The sequence below is a fragment of the Haliotis cracherodii genome, unplaced genomic scaffold (assembly GCF_022045235.1).
Source record: "Haliotis cracherodii isolate W230 unplaced genomic scaffold, xgHalCrac1.p SCAF_13, whole genome shotgun sequence".
Taxonomy (NCBI): Eukaryota; Metazoa; Mollusca; class Gastropoda; order Lepetellida; family Haliotidae; genus Haliotis; species Haliotis cracherodii.
The window spans coordinates 39,398,161-39,417,972 of NW_027266268.1; the positions used below are offsets into that span (position 1 = coordinate 39,398,161).

A 19,812-nucleotide genomic window follows, 5' to 3' on the forward strand; every position below is an offset into this window, starting at 1 on the left:
TGATATAACTCAAATATAGCAGATGGCAGTTTCAGACACTTACTGGTTACAAGGTGTAGCTGAATGTGAGATACTGGATTTCTTATCATGCTGTCAACCCCCTGTCAGACCCCAACAGGCTGCTGTGATATAACTCAAATATAGCAGATGGCAGTTTCAGACACTTACTGGTTACAAGGTGTAGCTGAATGTGAGATACTGGATTTCTTATCATGTTGTCAACCCCCTGTCAGACCGCAACAGGTTGCTCTGATATAACTCAAATATTGCTGACCACAGCTGGCATCTTTGGCATCCAAGCAGAGTAGTTTCACCTTATTTCTCACAGCATGAACAATTTCATTAACATAACAGACACTCAGGCAATATTCACACAACTTGTGGATCATTTATTACTCTGAAAAATTTACAGTGACTGAAAAACACGAGTCTAAAGGTGATCTAAATATACACTGACTTTGACGCTGTATATGGGAGGAGGACTATGTAGGAAAACCATTGGTTACACTCCAACCAGCAGACAAACAGCGGCAGGTATTGCCATACTTACAGATTTCCGATTCTCAAATTTTAGAATCCGACATCCCATATGCCGTTACAAGTGATACAGCTGGTGTAGCCACGATTGCAAAAGGCTGTTGTTCTGTTAGCCAGAGTGAACCAATAGTACAAATAAATGCACTGGAAGCGGCGATTGCCGTGGGGGTCGAGAGAGGAGGGACTGAACTCATTGACCAATCAGTGAACAGGACACAAAACTCAATGACCAATCAGTGTACAGGACACAAAACTCAATGACCAATCAGTGAACAGGACACAATAACACAAGGTATATATATATATAATAAAACATGTTTTATACAATGAAGGTACGTCCAACTAGAGGTAGTTTATACAAAATACACTATCAATCAATCTTGATAACGCCATAAATAAATACTTTACTTAATATTGTCGACACACATGATCTATGAATGGGAGTAGGCAGATCTACGAACGTAAGAAAACTCTTTGATTATGTAGAATTCAATCAAATCTAATTGGACATTATTAATGGGTACTAAAATGTGGAGAAGGTATAATACTTAATGTGGTATTTTCAATGAATCACAGTTTTCTGAAGGAACACATAGGGCAGCGGAGACAGGTCCAGCAACTGCGATATGGTCCAGTGCAAGATTGTTTCCAAAAAGTATCAAAACTGCTATATATCACATGCATGCAGGCTAAAAGCAATTTAATTTGATAGTTTTAAAAATATTTGACAACATAGAGTTTGATATCAATAAACTTTAAAATAAAACAATGCTGCTGGACTAACCACTGCAACTTCAACACTGGACTTGAAAACCTTCAAACTGGTGCCATTTTTTGTTCAAAATCACATTTTCTAAATAATAGACCATTTACAATTGTATTAGGTTTGCAAATGCCCAAATTAACATGAATGTGAGAAAAAGTTCACATCTCAGCTCCTAACAAGTGTCATGTTTTGCTATGCTGTCATCTGCATGAGAGTAATTCTGCCTTATCGGAGGTCACATATCAGAGAGGTCATGCATGAAAATCCTAACACGACAAAAGTAATTAATGTCACAAAAATTAAAATACATTTCAATATCAAACATTTGAAACCTTTTGTACAAATCTGCCATTCTGTATGTTGCCAAAATCCATTAATATCTTAAATCCATCTAAAACACTAATTAATAACATCTTTAATCATAATACTTAATACAATTCAGGAACAAAAATTGTGATATAAATGATACAAAATATCAATTGTTTGATTTTCAGACATAATATGCTTAGCAAAGAATGCAGTATTAGAAACATCATTCCCTGAAATGGCTGATTTAACGATACCCATTTCGTGGAGAGGCAACTACCACAGTTTCTGACTTTGAGTTGTGGCTCACCCTGAGAAATTTGTGTCAGTGGTTTCGCTACACCAGACTGGAGCAACACTTGTGGCCTGCAACTCACGAACAGGATGGACACCATGGTGAAGCTGCAGATTCCACTCAGCCTCCCAGTGCAAGTTCTCTATGGTGCGGTTAACAGTGAAAAGAAGTCCGCCCTGAGCCAAGTTGCATACATATCAGGGTTGAAGGGTCTAGTTCTTTAAGTGCTGTTGGCAACATAACATGCCTTGTCAAAGGAAAAAACCTGTTGTCATGGAAACAAAAATAGCAGTAGAATTGTCACTCCATTGACTTCAGTCACAGATCATATTTCTTCACATGTCAGGCTGGAAATATCATTATTCGTAAGGTAGCATTGATGGATGTAACATGCCATGCTGTTCATTAACAGATACTGTGCTGAGTAGGAGATGAGTCGAATCATCCTAATTGGCTGACCATGCACTGTCTAATTATTGAAAGAGCAATCACTAATTAGAATCCCAGGTTCCCTGGCCCCGTTTCACAAAGCAGTTGTAGCTGAACTACAAGTCATGTACTCAAACAAAGACTTACAACAGCATAGGATTGCTTTGTGAAACAGGGTCCTGGATCAAAATCAGTACAAGGGCTTTTAATAAGGACAATAAAAAAATAACCTTACAAAATAACACAACTGCATAATCTAAACCATGGACTATTTACACTGCAATGACTTTTACTTCAGGATTGATCTCCAGAAGTCAACCAGAGCTTGATTACCAACATCAAGGATGTGATGCCAGAGAATGAGGACATCGAACCCAGTGGGCTAGAAGTGACCTTACCCTTAGAGGCTGCAAGCCGACAGCACTTAAAGAGTTACCTCCCCTGCAAGTGAGACTGGAACACTATACAACAGTGGGTACAGCTCCAAGGTGGCTATATACATGACGTATACACACACCAGATAACAATAACATTAGGTCCATCTATGTACACAGTGCTACAATGAGATACAATGAAACAAGTGATTGTCCTTCAGACTGCAGCCAGCTGCCCGCTACTTCTTGTTGTCAAGCTCTTCGATAAGTTAGAAATGACACCCGTAAATGGTTTCAACATTTTATGTCGTAACAAATTCCTCAAATCCTTAACAACAACTAGGTTGCATAACTAACATGTTTTGTTGATCCTGAACAATTGGCGAGAGTGGTTAGACAGTGAGCTTGTTGAACAAGGCTGATGCACGCATCTATTGGGACTGTCGTGCTTCAGGACTTATACAATAGGTAGCATTGACTCCATAACAACTACTCGAGTCTTGGAGAAAATGACAGGCAGGCACAGGTAAAGTTTGTATGTCAATGGCATCAAGCATAGTGCCAGACATGCATAAATAAACCAGCCAGAGAAAATGAAAGTGATTTAGTGACATCAACTCGGCAAGACCTACAGGACTTAGCTGTGGAAGAAACTGCCCAGTAAGACTAAACAGTCTAAGAGGTGCATAAAGGGACATCTGACTGTCAGTAGCAGTGTCTGCTGAAGAATGTCACCTTACACAACAGGAAATTAGCCATGGAACCATGCCACTATACATAGCTCTTGTCCACATCAGCAGATGGAGAATATATGCAGCAGCAGCGGCAGGCATACCAGCATTAAGCAGTGAAAAGTCCTCAAAGGGAGATAACTTGGTCAGTACTTATAAGGAGCAAGAATGAGTCAAGCTTGTATTTGACTTATATTTGCCAGAACAGTGTATACAAAGTATATAACATGCCCTTCCCTAGTAACTAATCCAACTGCATAGGAAAGGCTTAGATGTGTCTCAGGATTAAGAAGAGGGTGTAATTGAACTTAATTCAACTTGCTTAAACACTGATAGAGTTGTGTTTTCCTGAGACACAAGAAAGGTCAAGGTCAATTGGCTGATATCATTCCAGTGAGGTCACCTGCTGCCTCTAATACAACACAAAAACCCAGATAGTTGAGATACAGGACCCATACACGAAAGAGGGTCTGGATCAGCTGTTCCTGTCCCTCAAAGGGAGACAACCAGTAGGAAATGGACTTGTGATATCCTTGCCAAAATAACCATTCCTTGTCTCCAAAAGCAATATATTTCATAGACAATTCAAGAAAAATAGTTGAACAGGTTAAAGAAGGGGGTATTTCACGAGCATCCTCAACTAGCTCAGTGGGCAACTGACAGGAGTACAAAGTGAATAAGATGACACACGAACAAGACAGCAATAGCACTATTTCCCCCTTCACTGCTGTGAGGTAAAGAATTAATCAGCTCTTTGATTAAAAAACACCTCAATCAATCAAAAGTGACCACACAAAGTACTGGCTTACCAGCTGAATTAAGGTTTGTTTGTCTGATGTTTAACGCCGCACTGGGCAATTTTTCAGCTTTAAGAAAGCAGTCTGTTAATAATTGAGTCTAGACCAGACAATCCAGTGATTGACATCATGAGCATCAATCCACACAATTGGGATACGATGACATGCATCAACCAAGTTAACAACCCTGACCACCTGATCCCATCAGTCGCCCCTTATGACAAGCATGGGTTGCTAAAAAACGATTCTAACCAGGAGTTGAATTAAGGTAAAGAAGACATATTTGAATAAGTTTTGATAAACAGTCAACCCATGTCACTGACCTTCAAGTTATTGGTGTGTCATGTTTCGTGTGTACTGGCGTCTCATCAGCATATTTCCCTAGGCCCATGCAATATACTACTCAAAAGAAGTTAAGGAACACCTGCCTTTTTCACATGACTATAGTTAATCAGTCATGATCTAGCCAGTCTGAATACAATCAACATACATTACAGTGACTGAGTTGGGTTTAACGCCGCTTTTAACAGTATTCCAGTTATATCGCAGCATTCATATATTACAGATCTTTACTTCTATTTGGCACACTAGTTTCCAAGAACACATTCACAATTTGAGCAAAGTATTGAATAAGTGGAAGAACAAGAAAAAAGATCATAAGATAACAACAGATCAGAACGCATCTTTTGTGAATAGTCATATAGACACGAGTACTGATGTGTTCAGCGGAGGAAGGTGTCAATGTAGTGAGTTCTACAGGCACTAGCAGTGGTGTGTTTAGTGGGAACAAATGTTGTCTTTGTCTGGAGTGACTATGTGACTGTGAGTGAGTGCGTTTGGTTTTACGCCGCAATATCACGTCTGGGGACACCAGAAATGGGCTTCACACATTGTACCCTTGTCGGGAATCGAACCTGGGTCTTCGGCGTGACGAGCAAACGCTTTAACCACTAGGCTACCCGACCGCCCCCACTGTATGTGACTGTATCCACTGTAAGTTACATAAGGGAGCAGACTAGCCACATGCACCGTTAATGACGATGTCCTACATCATTAGGCTGATGAGGTCACTGTTTCACACCTCAGACATCAGCAGTGAAAACTAAGCCTACAGCAGTGAAGTGGGAATAGTTCTACAAACAGTAATATTGAAAAAATAAATTTGTTTCTCAATTTTGGCAACAATCTGCACTGACAAGCGCTAAAATGGCACACTGTTCTCTTTTCATTCATCGACTGGCCAATTTCTTTCTTGGAGCAAATACTTTGATCACATACAGAAGAATACATGCATAGCAGGCTGCAGATGCTTTCTTTGGATCCAATCTTTCAGAAGCTGCCATTATATGGCAGGTGTACTGACGAGAATGGCATTAGGCAAAAAAGCCCAACTTAGTTTCAAATGAATATGTCAGGTGCTTCACGTAAAGCAGGACGTGCTTGCCCTTTTTTGAACACCTGGTGTCATCACTGATTTTTAGTTATTCATTCATATTATTTTCATCATAATTTTGCATTTTACACCCTATTCACGATTCTTTCGACTGATTAGTCTCTGATGTTGACGTCTTGAATTCTTTGGGATCAGGACTTGACATAATGAAATAAAGCTAATTTAAGCAGTCAGCCACAATTCGTAAGCGATTCGTCATCACTATTACCTTGATCGAAGTTTCTAATTAAGTTAACACAAAAAATAAATAGTTTCATATAGCACCTGACACAATGTGTACTAAGCATGGAACCATTTCAGGTCAATGCTCCGAAAAAAGATATTTGCCAATCATTTGTCCACTAAACAATCCTTTTACCATGACCTCCATTGCACAATGCTTAAGCAATTTCATCCAAAAATATTTACAGCAATAAGCACAGCCTCTGACACACACATCTGGCAGCAATAAGCAGCGCACTCATGAAACATCTCAATTGGCAAAAATAGGTTGTTTTCCCACAAACAGTGAGTGTGTGAGCGAGTTGGATTTTACGCTGCTTTGAACAGTATTTCAGTTTTATCACAGCGTGTCAGCTTAATGCGGGAGGAAAGGCAAAAGTGATGCATGTCTGAGACGTTTACCACTTTGGCGAAACCCACGAGCACAGGTATGGTGCTGACAAACCTAGAAACATAATGAGGGTAAACCAGGATTCAAACTGACGATCATAGGTCCTGGCGTCACCATGGGACACAACTCAGCTGAGCAAATTCAGCGACTCAGACGACCGGCCCGGCCGTGCCGTCACTCACAAAGAGGTTGTGTATCCCCATGCAAGAAAAACAAAATGGCTCTTTGTGGAAACGAAGTAAGAATCTCAAGAGCAGGAGCATAATACAATGTCCTCATAAGAAGCACTAATGATCTACAAAAGTGGTCACAGAAATGTTCATTGTATGGCACATAGTTGATCAGTAAAGACATTCTATACACAACAATAAAACAAGTTTCAGAAAATTCCTGACATTAAAGTTTTGACAATTGTCTGTCCAATGTCCCCACCGAACTAATTGGCCTGATCTCATGCATGGTGACGTCTGCTGGGATTCCTTGGGGATGTTATCTGGGATGAAACAGGACATCAATCACTCAAACCTTAAATTAGTTTTGAATTAACTTTTAATATAGATCATCAGAGTTTCTGGTTTGTCTGAAGCTCAAGATGGGGACTCTACTGGAATTTCAGCGGACATGTTGGCGGTAAGGAAGAATCAATACATTACTTTTTGTGCGATTGTGATCGATACTTGTATCGAGAAGTACAACATCGTGATCAACCGATGCATTGGTGTATCGTCCCAATACTTTTCATGACAGCCTCATGCCTACAAGCATGGATTGTGGGCAGGGAAACAGGTGCCCCGTACCAGAACATAGCTGAATCCACATCACTTGTTCCATCCCTACTCTATGGAGCCATTTGACACCGAAACGGGAAGGATTTCCACAAGTAGAATGTCAAACAGTCAGCTACATTTCCCTCCTCTTTGCGACCCGTGAAGATTCTGGGGTAGAGTAGGTCTTCAGCAACCCATGCTTGCCATAAAAGGTGACTATGCTTGTCGTAAAAGGCGACTAACGGGATCGGGTGGTCAGACTCGCTGACTTGGTTGATGCATATCATCGATCCCAATTGCATGGGTCGATGCTCGTGATGTTAATCACTGGATTGTCTGGTCCAGACCCGATTATTTACAGACCCCCAGTCATATAGCTGGAATATTGCTGAGTGCGGCGTTAAACAACAAACCAACCAACCAACCAACCCTCCTCTTTGCCATCCCTTTTGTTCTTTAATTTTGAAAATCATATTTATTTGTTGCCAATGCATCTGGAGAGGGCCTACCAGGTGTTGATAACTCCCATTTAATCCATTCCATTATTAAATAAAATACGTTTAAACCAACTTAACAGGAGAAAACCTTTTGATGAACATAAGTGGATGATTTTATGGGATATCCTAAAGTTCTTGTTTGTTTCTTGTTTAACGTTGCACTGAGCACTATTCCAACTATACGACAGTGGTCTGGAAATAATTGAGTCTTGATCAGACAATCCAGTGATTGACATCATGAGCATTGATCCAAGCAATTGGGATACAATGACATGCATCAACCAAGTTTGAGAGTCTGACCACCCAATCCAGTTAGTCACCGCTTACAACAAGCATAGTCACCTTTTACGGCAAACATGTTGCTGAAGACCAATTCTATCCGGGGTACTAAAGTTATTGATTCTACCTGGTAATTCTATAGATCTATACACTGACTGTAAAAAGTGTCACTGGCTATGCATTGTACTTTATTGTAGTGTTTACAGAGCCACATAGTGCTGTAGGGAAAAAGCACTTCAGAATAAAGTGCTTCCATGTACCTTCCAAGGAGTTTAAAGAGGCGGTAGGGTAGCCTAGTGGTTAAAGCTTTTGCTTTAAGCAGAAAAGGAAGGCCACTAATTGAATAAACTTAGCATCAATGTTATGTATATCTCATATTAAAGGATTACCTGGAACAATATGTCATTTACCACATAGTACCCAGATCCTAAACTCTACACTCAGCAATATTCCAGCCATATGACGGTGGCACGTAAATATTCGATTCAGACCAGGCAATACAGTGATTGATTTTGTGAGCATTGATCTATTTGGTCGCCTCTTACGGCCACCACAGGTTCCGCCCCGAAACCCCAATTATGGAAGGAGGTTCTCAACTTTATATGGGTCTCATTCTGTAATCCTATTAATTAGGATCAGTAAACAAGACAACGCTTATTTTAATACCTGTCCATAAATATATCAACTGGAATCTAGAGGATGTAACCTAAAGTGGCCCAGAGAGAAGAGCCACTAAAAACAAGGGAGATAACCACGCATCACATTGCCCAAGGAGCATAGCTACTGCAATCAAGTGGCTATAACCACAGAGTAGAACTATGGGAGTCAAGTGGAGATAATCAGTGTCAAATGGCCCAAAGATTGGAACTACGAGAGTCAGGGGGAGATAATCAGTGTCAAATGGCCCAAAGATTGGAACTACGAGAGTCAGGGGGAGATAATCAGTGTCAAATGGCCCAAAGACTAGAACTACTGGAATCAAGGGGAGATAACCATGAGTGAACAAGGCCAATAGCAGCACCACGACATGAGCCGGCAATAGCAAGCGGGGTACACTAGCAGTGAAATACACCTATCATGTGGAGAAGAAGACTGGCTAGGACTGTACATGTCACAAAAATAGAGACTCTTTCACACATCAGCATAGTACATGAAGAACACTGGTCCACAACGTCTGACGGACCTGACATTGGCACAACACAGAAGACAAAACTAAACTCAAGGATCCAGTTGCCATGACAATAACAAAAACAATATTCTGAAAAGGAGGTTTCAATGTGCATGCATTTATAGCAGTGAAATAAGGCTGAGTTATCTCCCCGTGGGCAGAATAGTCCCCAAAATTGGACATTATGCAAACTAGGCAAGAAGTTATCGCAGACTTAAATTATGTAATTATGTGTACATTTTAATTTGATGAGAAAACCATTGTTGGTGAGAACTGATATTTCATTTCACTCAATGACTTTTCACATGGCATAAATGTTCATTTAACACAAATAATTCCTGCTTTGATGCAAGAGAATCTATCAATGACATTTATTATTCGCTAGACTTCATCAAGAATTTGTTAGCCATAGTGAAACGTACGTAGATGGACTACATCAGTTCATGTTTCATCCCTCACGGATTGGGCCAAAATAAGGGGGAAAATCTCACCAAGGGAGACAACTCAGGTATGAGGTAACTGTGTTGGGTTGAGGTATGTTGAAATAATAAATAGTCCCCTAGTGGGGTCATGTCAAAACAAACTTTACATCAGTTTATCCACAAGTCAAACACAATACACTGCTGTATGTTTTCAACACAACCAACAGATGGAATATACAAAAAAACTAGCATCCTATAGCACTCAATGCCCAGCTCGGTAACTGTGAATTACAATGTGCCTTCAGGCAAGGAGCTTTTATCTCAACAATGGCTGGGGTGACCAGAAGTCTTGTTAAGAGTTACCGATAAGTAGATCCAACATTTTACCCCAAACTGTATCTAAATAGTTTCTTTTGACTGGTGTTATTAAAATGCTGCTTTTAAGCATATTTAATGGTTTCTTTCAAATTATAAGGAAACACTTTTGTAAAGAAAATATAAATTGGCTTTAAAATCAACCAAATTCCACCATCAATCCACCTGTTTCCTGGGTGATTTCTTTCCAAGCAAAGAAAATCTTCAACAAGGCATAAATCAGGTCTGGCCAGAACAATAATTTAATCAGAAATCACCCTGAACTGTCTCATTAAAGAAAAACAAACATACACCTTTAATAGAGCCATGATGCGTTCTAATGAAGGATATCATAAAGAGTTTCAGCCATCACTTAGCCAGCACAACCAATCAAATTGAAAAGAAATATTTAAATTAAAGTTTTGACATGACCCCCATCTAAAATCAATATGGCAGGATTTATCAATTAAAAACAAAATAGAATTCTAACAAATCAGTTAATGAAAATAATAAGACCTAAGAGGACAATACCTAATATATATATATATAGACATCTATATATATATTATTTTGACATGCATACCAGTTCCTATGAGGAAATCAGGGGTGCTAACTTCAGTGTCGGATTTCGCGGGCCCTACCAAATCAGAGTATTCACAAGTAAATAGCAAACTTGCCTAACAAATCACTTCGAACCAGCTGAACGTTTTCCTACGTGGCTGCAAACAAACCTGGACTAGTTCAACAAGAGTTGGAAGTTGACAATTTCACAATAATTTCAATAGAAAACGGTGAGATGACAGGGATAATATATTTCAACTCACAGCTGAACATCGATGGTTTCATTAAAAGAGTACCATTACTTTTTTAAATTCCAAATTAATTATTTATTTCTTTGAACTAAATCCTTTTGTTATTAAACAAATAGCAAAGAATTTATTTCGGCATCAAATGTCTGGAAAAATTCCTAATGTGGAATTGCCTATTTCCCACTCAAGGTTTGCATAATGTTTCAGCTTTGCAAGTTCTGATTTCACTGATTTTAAGACGTATAACGATAAAAAGGATTTAATGTTTATACTAGACAAAACCCTAGAAGTGACACAATCCCTTTACTCATTGCTCAATAATTTAAAACAGTGTTTCTCCCCGGCCTCAAATTAGCAGCGGATACAAATTAGAGATGTAGGGAGCCACTTTGGGGTAGATCAAACCACTTTCTCAAATGGTCAAAAGACACAAACTGTCATATAAACAGACAGTGAAACAGTGGCCTTACCTAGTCAATGTGGAGAAGGAAGGCTTTGCGAGCTCGACATCGACGGATGACCTGCGGGGTGGGTAGGGGAGGGGGGAGGGGATATGTGTCAGAAGTACCCGCCCACCTGTGGCAAGAGCTGAAAGCTGGACATCGACATGACACACGGGGTGAGGGGGGAGGGGATATGTGTCAGAGGTACCCGCCCACCTGTGGCTAGAGCTGAAAGCTGGACATCGACATGACACACGGTGAGGGGGGAGGGGATATGTGTCAGAGGTACCCGCCCACCTGTGGCTAGAGCTGAAAGCTGGACATCGACATGACACACGGCGTGAGGGGGGGAGGGGATATGTGTCAGAGGTACCCGCCCACCTGTGGCTAGAGCTGAAAGCTGGACATCGACATGACACACGGGGGGAGGGGGGAGGGGATATGTGTCAGAGGTACCCGCCCACCTGTGGCTAGAGCTGAAAGCTGGACATCGACATGACACACGGGGGGAGGGGGGAGGGGATATGTGTCAGAGGTACCCGCCCACCTGTGGCTAGAGCTGAAAGCTGGACATCGACATGACACACGGGGTGAGGGGGGAGGGGATATGTGTCAGAGGTACCCGCCCACCTGTGGCAAGAGCTGAAAGCTGGACATCGACATGACACACGGGGGGAGGGGATATGTGTCAGAGGTACCCGCCCACCTGTGGCAAGAGCTGAAAGCTGGACATCGACATGACACATGGGGTGAGGGGGGAGGGGATATGTGTCAGAGGTACCTGCCCACCTGTGGCTAGAGCTGAAAGCTGGACATCGACATGACACACGGTGAGGGGGGGAGGGGATATGTGTCAGAGGTACCCGCCCACCTGTGGCTAGAGCTGAAAGCTGGACATCGACATGACACAGTGGGTGAAGGGGGAGGGGATATGTGTCAGAGGTATCTGCCAGTCTGTGGCTAGAGCTGAGAGGTGGGCATCGACAGATGACCGACACGGTGGGAAGGGTCGGGAAGGGGATATGTAGAGGTACCTGCCCCTGTGGCTAGCCGACGATCAATATCCTCTGATATGAACTCCAGGATGAGGTAAGAACAAAGACTCGTAGATGATTCATAATATCATAATATAAGTTGTGTGATTGATCCTGACTTACCAGCATGCCATACTGCGGTTACTAGTTGGTTACTAACTCATAAAAATATACAATAAGTCTAACAAAGTTAACAGAAATTTCATGTGCATAACTCAATTAGGTTGCAAGTTCAGTATGCAAGGATAGCTGCATTTGGTTGTCAGGTAAGTAGGTATTTCCACTCTTTCCTCATAATACTCTGTAAGGCAGGGCCTGAGTCATGTGCCTCTCATGTGATCAAGTCATGTGATCATCATATAATCAGCACAAAATGGCTTCCACTTGAGCCGTTGGTAGACTTATTGTCCCTACAGCTGCCTGAGATAATCAACAAATATAATGCTTAGTGTAGTTCCTTATGAGAGGTAACTGGAGCATGTGATCAGGCTCGTCCCAGTCCAGGCAACCTGCCGCTACACTTTGTAGAGGTCTGCAAGTCATTCCTTTAGCAGAGTTGCTTCCCTTTCTTTGCCGTGGAGATCAAACTACAGTTACACAAGTACTGAAATATCACAAACATTTGACCCCATGATCCTCCTGCTGCTGGTCTGGGTGTAGCTGAGTTCTGCTCAGTTCAGCTAGGGAGGCAGTAGTCTTTGTACAGCTAGCAATCCAGACATATCGACAACGCTAAGAACAATTCTGCTGCCCTTGTCTTGCAGTGCGTCACACATATACATCACCGGGTCCACATTAAGCTCATCTGCTGCCACAATCACAATAACTCACAAAATAATTCCCATTCACAGAGCAGACGTTGCCACGGTTACCTGATCACACAAACTTCATCCCTGACCTGAATTCACCACCATACTGGCCATGAAGGTAGAGCCTGCACATGGCTGGCACACAAATCATTTGGCCTACTGTAGTTCACAGAGCAGTGTCAAGTCTCATGTCGTCAGACAGATGCACACAAAGTCAAGTGTTTGTAATTTGAAATCCCTGAAATAATGATGCGCACCTTAGTCCAACTACAAAAATGCTTCCATATAATATTAATAATAATAATAATAATATAATAATAATAATAATCATAACACCCCAGGGGGGACAGTCAGTTGAGAGCCAACACGAAGCAGCTGTTTGCTTGTGCCGGCTGCAAGGGCTCGCCACAGCTTAGTAAAACCGTTGTTGAGAGTCTGGTTGGCGGCACTATATCAGCATGTTGGCAAGACATAATAAACCCACAGTTGGTGGGCGTGACCTTGGGCTACCCGTTTCTCCGAACATTTATAGTTGCATTGGTACAGTCCACAATCTGTTGCCTTGCTTCCAGGGCTACGCTGAAATAGGAGACGAGGAATTTGGAGTGGATTCCCCGCTGGTTTCAGCTGAGCCTTGAGAGCTAACACCTTGCTTGGCAGGCCCTGGGGACAGAAGAGGAACAAGATGACAGCACCAATTTATCACACACCAGTCCCCACTGCATTCTTTGATTCCGCGGAACATTTTGCAGAAATGTCTACTTGGTGCAGAAATGCATCTATCTTGCAGAAAATCACTTTTTGTACAGAAATTTGTCAGAAAATTGGCTATCACAAGTCAAACAGGTGCAAAACAAGGAAATTCATGAAAACAAAGCTCAAAAGTTTGCAGAATTATAGAAGAAAATAGTTGCAGAATTTACAAAAATTCAACACTCTGCAGAATTTAGATTTGTTTGCCACAGAATACAGCAGAGACTGACACACACATGAACTCAACACAAACACTTAGTATACAACAAGTAGAGAGACCAACTTGATTTTTCCCCACTATAGTCTTATTTTTGCACTACAGTCATATCGCGTCACTTTAGTCCAATAGACTAAGTTGTCTCATATCGATACCATAGTTCAATGACACTATAGCTTAATATGAACGCTATCACTAATATGTGATATAATTAATATGATCACTACAGTCCAATATCCCCACTATTGTTCAATATCAGCACTACCATCTGGTCACAACAATGGTCTTATCTGCATTTTAATCCAATATGAGGGCAATAAACTCATATCTGCACTATGGTCTAATCTGCACTATAATCCAATATCAGGGCAATAAACTCATATCAGCACTATGGTCTTACCTGCACTATAATCCAATATCGGGGCAATAGTAATAAATAGGCACTATTATCTAGTATCGGCACAATGGTCTTATATCGGTGCTCTGCTTGTCTCAGTAAGTAGGAATACTTGTGTTGGTGCCCAGACAGTGATTGAAATACAGAAAATGCCAGGCTGCCATCAGGACCCACAGACTTTAGAAGCTGCAGGCCCTGACTAAACTCTTCAGGCCCCCATTATAATAATTATTGGGACATAAATTTACTGCAGGCCATAAGGACCCATACAAATTTGAAAACAGTCATGGAAACTAACCGAAAAATCCACAAGTCCTTATGATGATAATAGCAAAACTAAGGGCAAATTTCTACTAGCCCTTAACTATTGGGCAGTTAGGCAAGGACTTCAGGAATTGTACCAATTTCTTTCTAACACAGGAAAGTACGGCCCCAACACGAGATCTACCTGCCACATGTTTAAGAGCAGGAGCTTATTTCGAACACTGTGCCCAGTTTACCCAGAATGCCTTTCCTACCTGTATGTGTGTGTATGAACCACAGGGCACCTGTTAACAGGATACCAATAGCAAATGCTGCAAAGGCAATGCCCACAACAGTGGCAGAGTCCAGGCCTTCTATTATGATGCTCTGCTGGGGCTGTGTGCTGCCTTCTATTTTATCAGCGTTTGAAGATTTCCCTGAATTATTGGATGTGTTTTCTTCTTCTTTCTTCGGATCTGATGTACCACCTGCAGAAAGAAATCAATTAACGTGAGTGAGTGAGTGAGTTGAGTTGAGTTTAACGCCTCTTTTTCAACAGTATTCCAATGGCGTGTCAGCTTAATGTGGGAGAAAAGCCTCAAGTAATGCAGGTCTCAGACGTTTACCACTTCGGTGAAACCCACGAGCACGGTTATAGTGCTGACAAACCAATAAACATAATTGGGGCGAACCAGGATTCGAACCCACAACCAAAGGTTTCTGGCGTGCAGGAGGGACGCAGCTCTGCACAGCGAATCGTGGCACCTTAGACAACTGGGCCAACCGTGCCCCCTAATTAACATGAACTGGAACTTACAACTGACAAATCAGTGATATAGGTTTACTAGAGTGAGCGAGTGTGACGGGTTTAACGCTGTATTCAACAGAATTCAAGTTATATCGCGGCATGAAATTGTAATGACTCAATACTTGTGCTGACTGATGTTGACTGATAGCACAACAAAAACACATGTCAGAGTCTGGAAGCCGCTCCTTATTGTATATCCTTTGTTATGATATCTGGTCCTGCAACAACCTTTTCTGTCTATTAAATAGACGAGAGGGAGGAAATGTGACTTGATCCATGATGTCTGACAGTCAAAATGCTCATAACAAACTATGGTTATAACAAACTAAAATTAGTGGTCCCTTTGAGTTCATTATAACTGTAGTGTACTGTGCATTTAATATATTCTCTGGTATCACATTCATATATCTTATTATCGCTGGGGGGACTCTGGGTAGAGGATATAGGTCATTATACTGAGCTGAGTGAGGGTTGTTTTATAGTTCAGTAATACATTATAATATTTATCATCCAAAACTGCCTCCCATAGGAGATATTGCTTGGGTGAGATCAAGAGATATCTACATTGTTGATATCGCTGCAGTGAAATTGCCTCACAATGCTTTACAGACCATTGTGATGTCATTGGTTACCATGACGTCACAATCAAATGACATCACTAATGGCTCTGCTACTGAAGGTGTCAGCAGTATTTTTACACTTAAGACACTGCTTTTTACTGTCTACAAACTGAAATGTTGGATGCTAAATAAAATCTCACCCTCTTGTCTTTTGATATCAAATCTATCAAAAGACACTCTGGTGAGATTCTCTATATAGCATCAATATCACAGTACACAGTAAATATGATAACATATAGCAGCGATATCACGGCAGACAGTAAATATGATAACATATAGCAGCGATATCATGGCAGACAGTAAATATGATAACATATAGCAGCGATATCACGGCAGACAGTAAATATGATAACATATAGCAGCGATATCACGGCAGCTGGTAAGTAATATCTGTACATTAAACCAATAAGGTGGAGTGTGTCTTACCACCAGGTAATTGCAAGTCTTTGCCAGTTACTTCCCAAGGTCCTGCAACGAGTAACTTGTCACCAATAATGGACTTAGTTGAGAATTGACCGACGATGTTGGAGGTCTGCTCACAATTTCTCTCTGAGTCTCTTACACACTGAAACAGAATGAGGAACGTGTGTGCGTTGTATGAATAGCATGGGAGACTACGCTATGAAGGCACGTGTAACGTAGACTTACTCACGCAGACACAACATCAGGAGGGGGAGGAATGTCAGTCACGGTACAATATGTGAGTGAGTGAGAGAGTATGGTTTAATGTCGCTTTCATAGATATTCAAGTATTATATGAGGAATCGAACACAGACAACCGGTGTGCCAAGCGGACACATTAGCATAACTTGGCTACCCAACCATCTCAGGAACAATATGTTATTAACCACACAGTACCCTGATCCTGAAGTTTGTTTGTTTGTTGTTTAACACTGCACTCAGCAATATTCCAGCTATATGACAGCGGTCTGTAAATAATCGTGTATGTCCCAGGCAATCCAGTGATTGACATCATGAGCATCGATCCACGCACTTGGGATACAATGACATGCATCAACCAAGTCAGCGAGTCTGACCACCCGATCTCGTTAGTCGCCTCTTACGACAAGCATAGTTGCCTTTTACGGCAAGCATGGGTTGCTGAAGACCTACTATAACCCGGATCTTCACGATTCTGATCCAGAAGTAGACAATCTGTTTAAGTATACAATCTGTTTGAAGCCTGTCTAAGCAATATTCCAGCTATGTGACAGCAGACTGAAAGTAACTGAAGCTGGACCAGACAATCAAGTGATTGATATTACAATCTGGGTGTGATGACACATAATGAAGAGCAATTCTAACTTGGATTTTCACGGAATATTAGTTTGTTTGGTGTTTAACGCCGCACTCGGCATTATTCCACCCATATGATGGTGTCTGTAAATAATTGAGTCTGAACCAGACAATCCATCGACATCATGAGCAACGATCCATGCAATTGGAATACGATGACATGCATCAACAAAGTCATCGAGTCTGAGCACTGGATTCCATAAGTCACCTCTTACATATACGACAAGCATGGTTGCCTGTTACAGCAAGGATGGATTGCTGAAGACCTATTCCACCTGGATCTTCACATGTCTTACGGAATACTACTACTAGAATATAAAGAGGGTGTTGATTGATGGAAGAAGACCAACCTTCGGTATGCTTGAGCTTGCCGCCTGCGGCCCTTTGAGACATACAGCTATCTGACAGTGCAGGTAGGTGTGCTGGTTGTTGAGGAAATAGTCGCGCACCTGGAAACTGAACCGGTACACGGACAACGAGCCGTAGGGCACGCTGTTGGGGAAGTTGTGCCACATGACGGAGGCTTCCTGGGGACACCTGGAGAGGAGACAAATAAGTTAGGAGTGGCTACATAATCTGGACATTTTGTACCTGGCCACACCTGGAGAGGGGACAAATAAAGTCAGGAGTGGCTTCATGACCTGGATATTTTGAGTGAGTGAGTGAGTGAGTGAGTGAGTGAGTGAGTGAGTGAGTGAGTGAGTGAGTGAGTGAGTGAGTGAGTGAGAGTTGCGGCAACCACCTGTGATGCAGGCGGTGTGTTCAGTAGGGATGTGACCATACAACCATCTCCCGGTATGATATGCATCACAATTATAAGGGCACTAAAATTTCAATCAATAACTTATTTCAAATAAAAATGGATTGGCAACCAAAGTATTTTCTATTACTAAAGACAATAGCAGGATCCCTGTTTGCAAAATATCTCATATGTACACCCAAATTAAACAATTAAATATGAATCAATAGGTCCATGTGTGAAACATACAGGATTAAGATATGAATCGATAGAGGTAAGTGTGACTGTCTATCTGATCGTTTGAGAATATTATCGATGCATCGATGTATTGGTGAATCGTGACATCTCTAGCGTTGTGTGTACTGTCTATCAGATCGTTTGAGAATATTATCGATGCATCGATGTATTGGTGAATCGTGACGTCTCTAGCGTTGTGTGACTGTCTATCTGATCGTTTGAGAATATTATCGATGCATCGATGTATTGGTGAATCGTGACATCTCTAGCGTTGTGTGTACTGTCTATCTGATCGTTTGAGAATATTATCGATGCATCGATGTATTGGTGAATCGTGACGTCTCTAGCGTTGTGTGACTGTCTATCTGATCGTTTGAGAATATTATCGATGCATCGATGTATTGGTGAATCGTGATATCTCTAGCGTTGTGTGTACTGTCTATCGGATCGTTTGAGAATATTATCGATGCATCGATGTATTGGTGAATCGTGACGTCTCTAGCGTTGTGTGTACTGTCTATCTGATCATTTGAGAATATTATCGATGCATAGATGTATTGGTGAATCGTGACATCTCTAGCATTGTGTGTACCGTCTATCTGATCGTTTGAGAATATTATCGATGCATCGATGTATTGGTGAATCGTGACGTCTCTAGCGTTGTGTGTACCGTCTATCTGATCGTTTGAGAATATTATCGATGCATCGATGTATTGGTGAATCGTGACGTCTCTAGCGTTGTGTGTACTGTCTATCAGATCGTTTGAGAATATTATCGATGCATCGATGTATTGGTGAATCGTGACATCTCTAGCATTGTGAGTACTGTCTATCGGATCGTTTGAGAATATTATCGATGCCTCGATGTATTGGTGAATCGTGACATCTCTAGCGTTGTGTGTACCGTGTATCGGATCGCTTGAGAATATTATCGATGCATCGATGTATTGGTGAATCGTGACATCTCTAGCGTTGTGTGTACCGTGTATCGGATCGCTTGAGAATATTATCGATGCATCGATGTATTGGTGAATCGTGACATCTCTGGCGTTGTGTGTACCGTGTATCGGATTGCTTGAGAATATTATCGATGCACTGATGTATTGTGACGATGTATTGTGACATCTCTAGCGTTGTGTGCACTGTGTATCGGATCGTTTGAGAATATTATCGATGCATCGATGTATTGGTGAATCGTGACGTCTCTAGCGTTGTGAGTACTGTGTATCGGATCGCTTGAGAATATTATCGATGCATTGATGTATTGGTGAATTGTGACATCTCTAGCGTTGTGTGCACTGTGTATCGGATCGTTTGAGGATATTATCGATGCATCGATGTGTTGGTGAATCGTGGCGTCTCTAGCGCCGAGTGTACTCACCCGTTGCGTATGATGGCGATCCGTGAGGCATCCTTGTCCCTGAAAGTAGACGCAGGCGTAACCCAACAGTTGAGGACGCTGACGTCAAGGTGAGAGACTGCAAACATATAACAAATGAGTGAATGAGTGAGTGGATACGGTTTTATTTCAGTTATCAATATAAACCGTGAAGATGCTGGCTAGAATAGGTCTTCAGCAACCCATGCTTGCCGTAAAAGGCGACTATGCTTGTTGTAAG

At 41.5% G+C, this 19,812-nt stretch overlaps 1 protein-coding gene across 3 annotated transcripts in view; it reads right to left on the reverse strand.

Annotated features, from left to right (window-relative positions):
• Positions 1–8,163: 8,163 nt before the first annotated feature.
• The window catches only part of LOC139459915 (transforming growth factor beta receptor type 3-like), a 93,422-nt gene continuing 81,773 nt past the window's right edge, over positions 8,164–19,812 (reverse strand). For all 3 annotated transcript variants that reach the window (XM_071241644.1, XM_071241642.1, XM_071241643.1), the window contains exons 13-17: positions 19,575–19,671; positions 17,568–17,754; positions 16,348–16,486; positions 14,769–14,981; positions 8,164–13,546 (exon numbers count right to left, since the gene is read on the reverse strand). In XM_071241644.1, the coding sequence (XP_071097745.1) occupies positions 13,458–13,546; positions 14,769–14,981; positions 16,348–16,486; positions 17,568–17,754; positions 19,575–19,671 (725 nt within the window). In that variant the 3' untranslated portion in view covers positions 8,164–13,457. The remainder of the gene's footprint in view (positions 13,547–14,768; positions 14,982–16,347; positions 16,487–17,567; positions 17,755–19,574; positions 19,672–19,812) is intronic.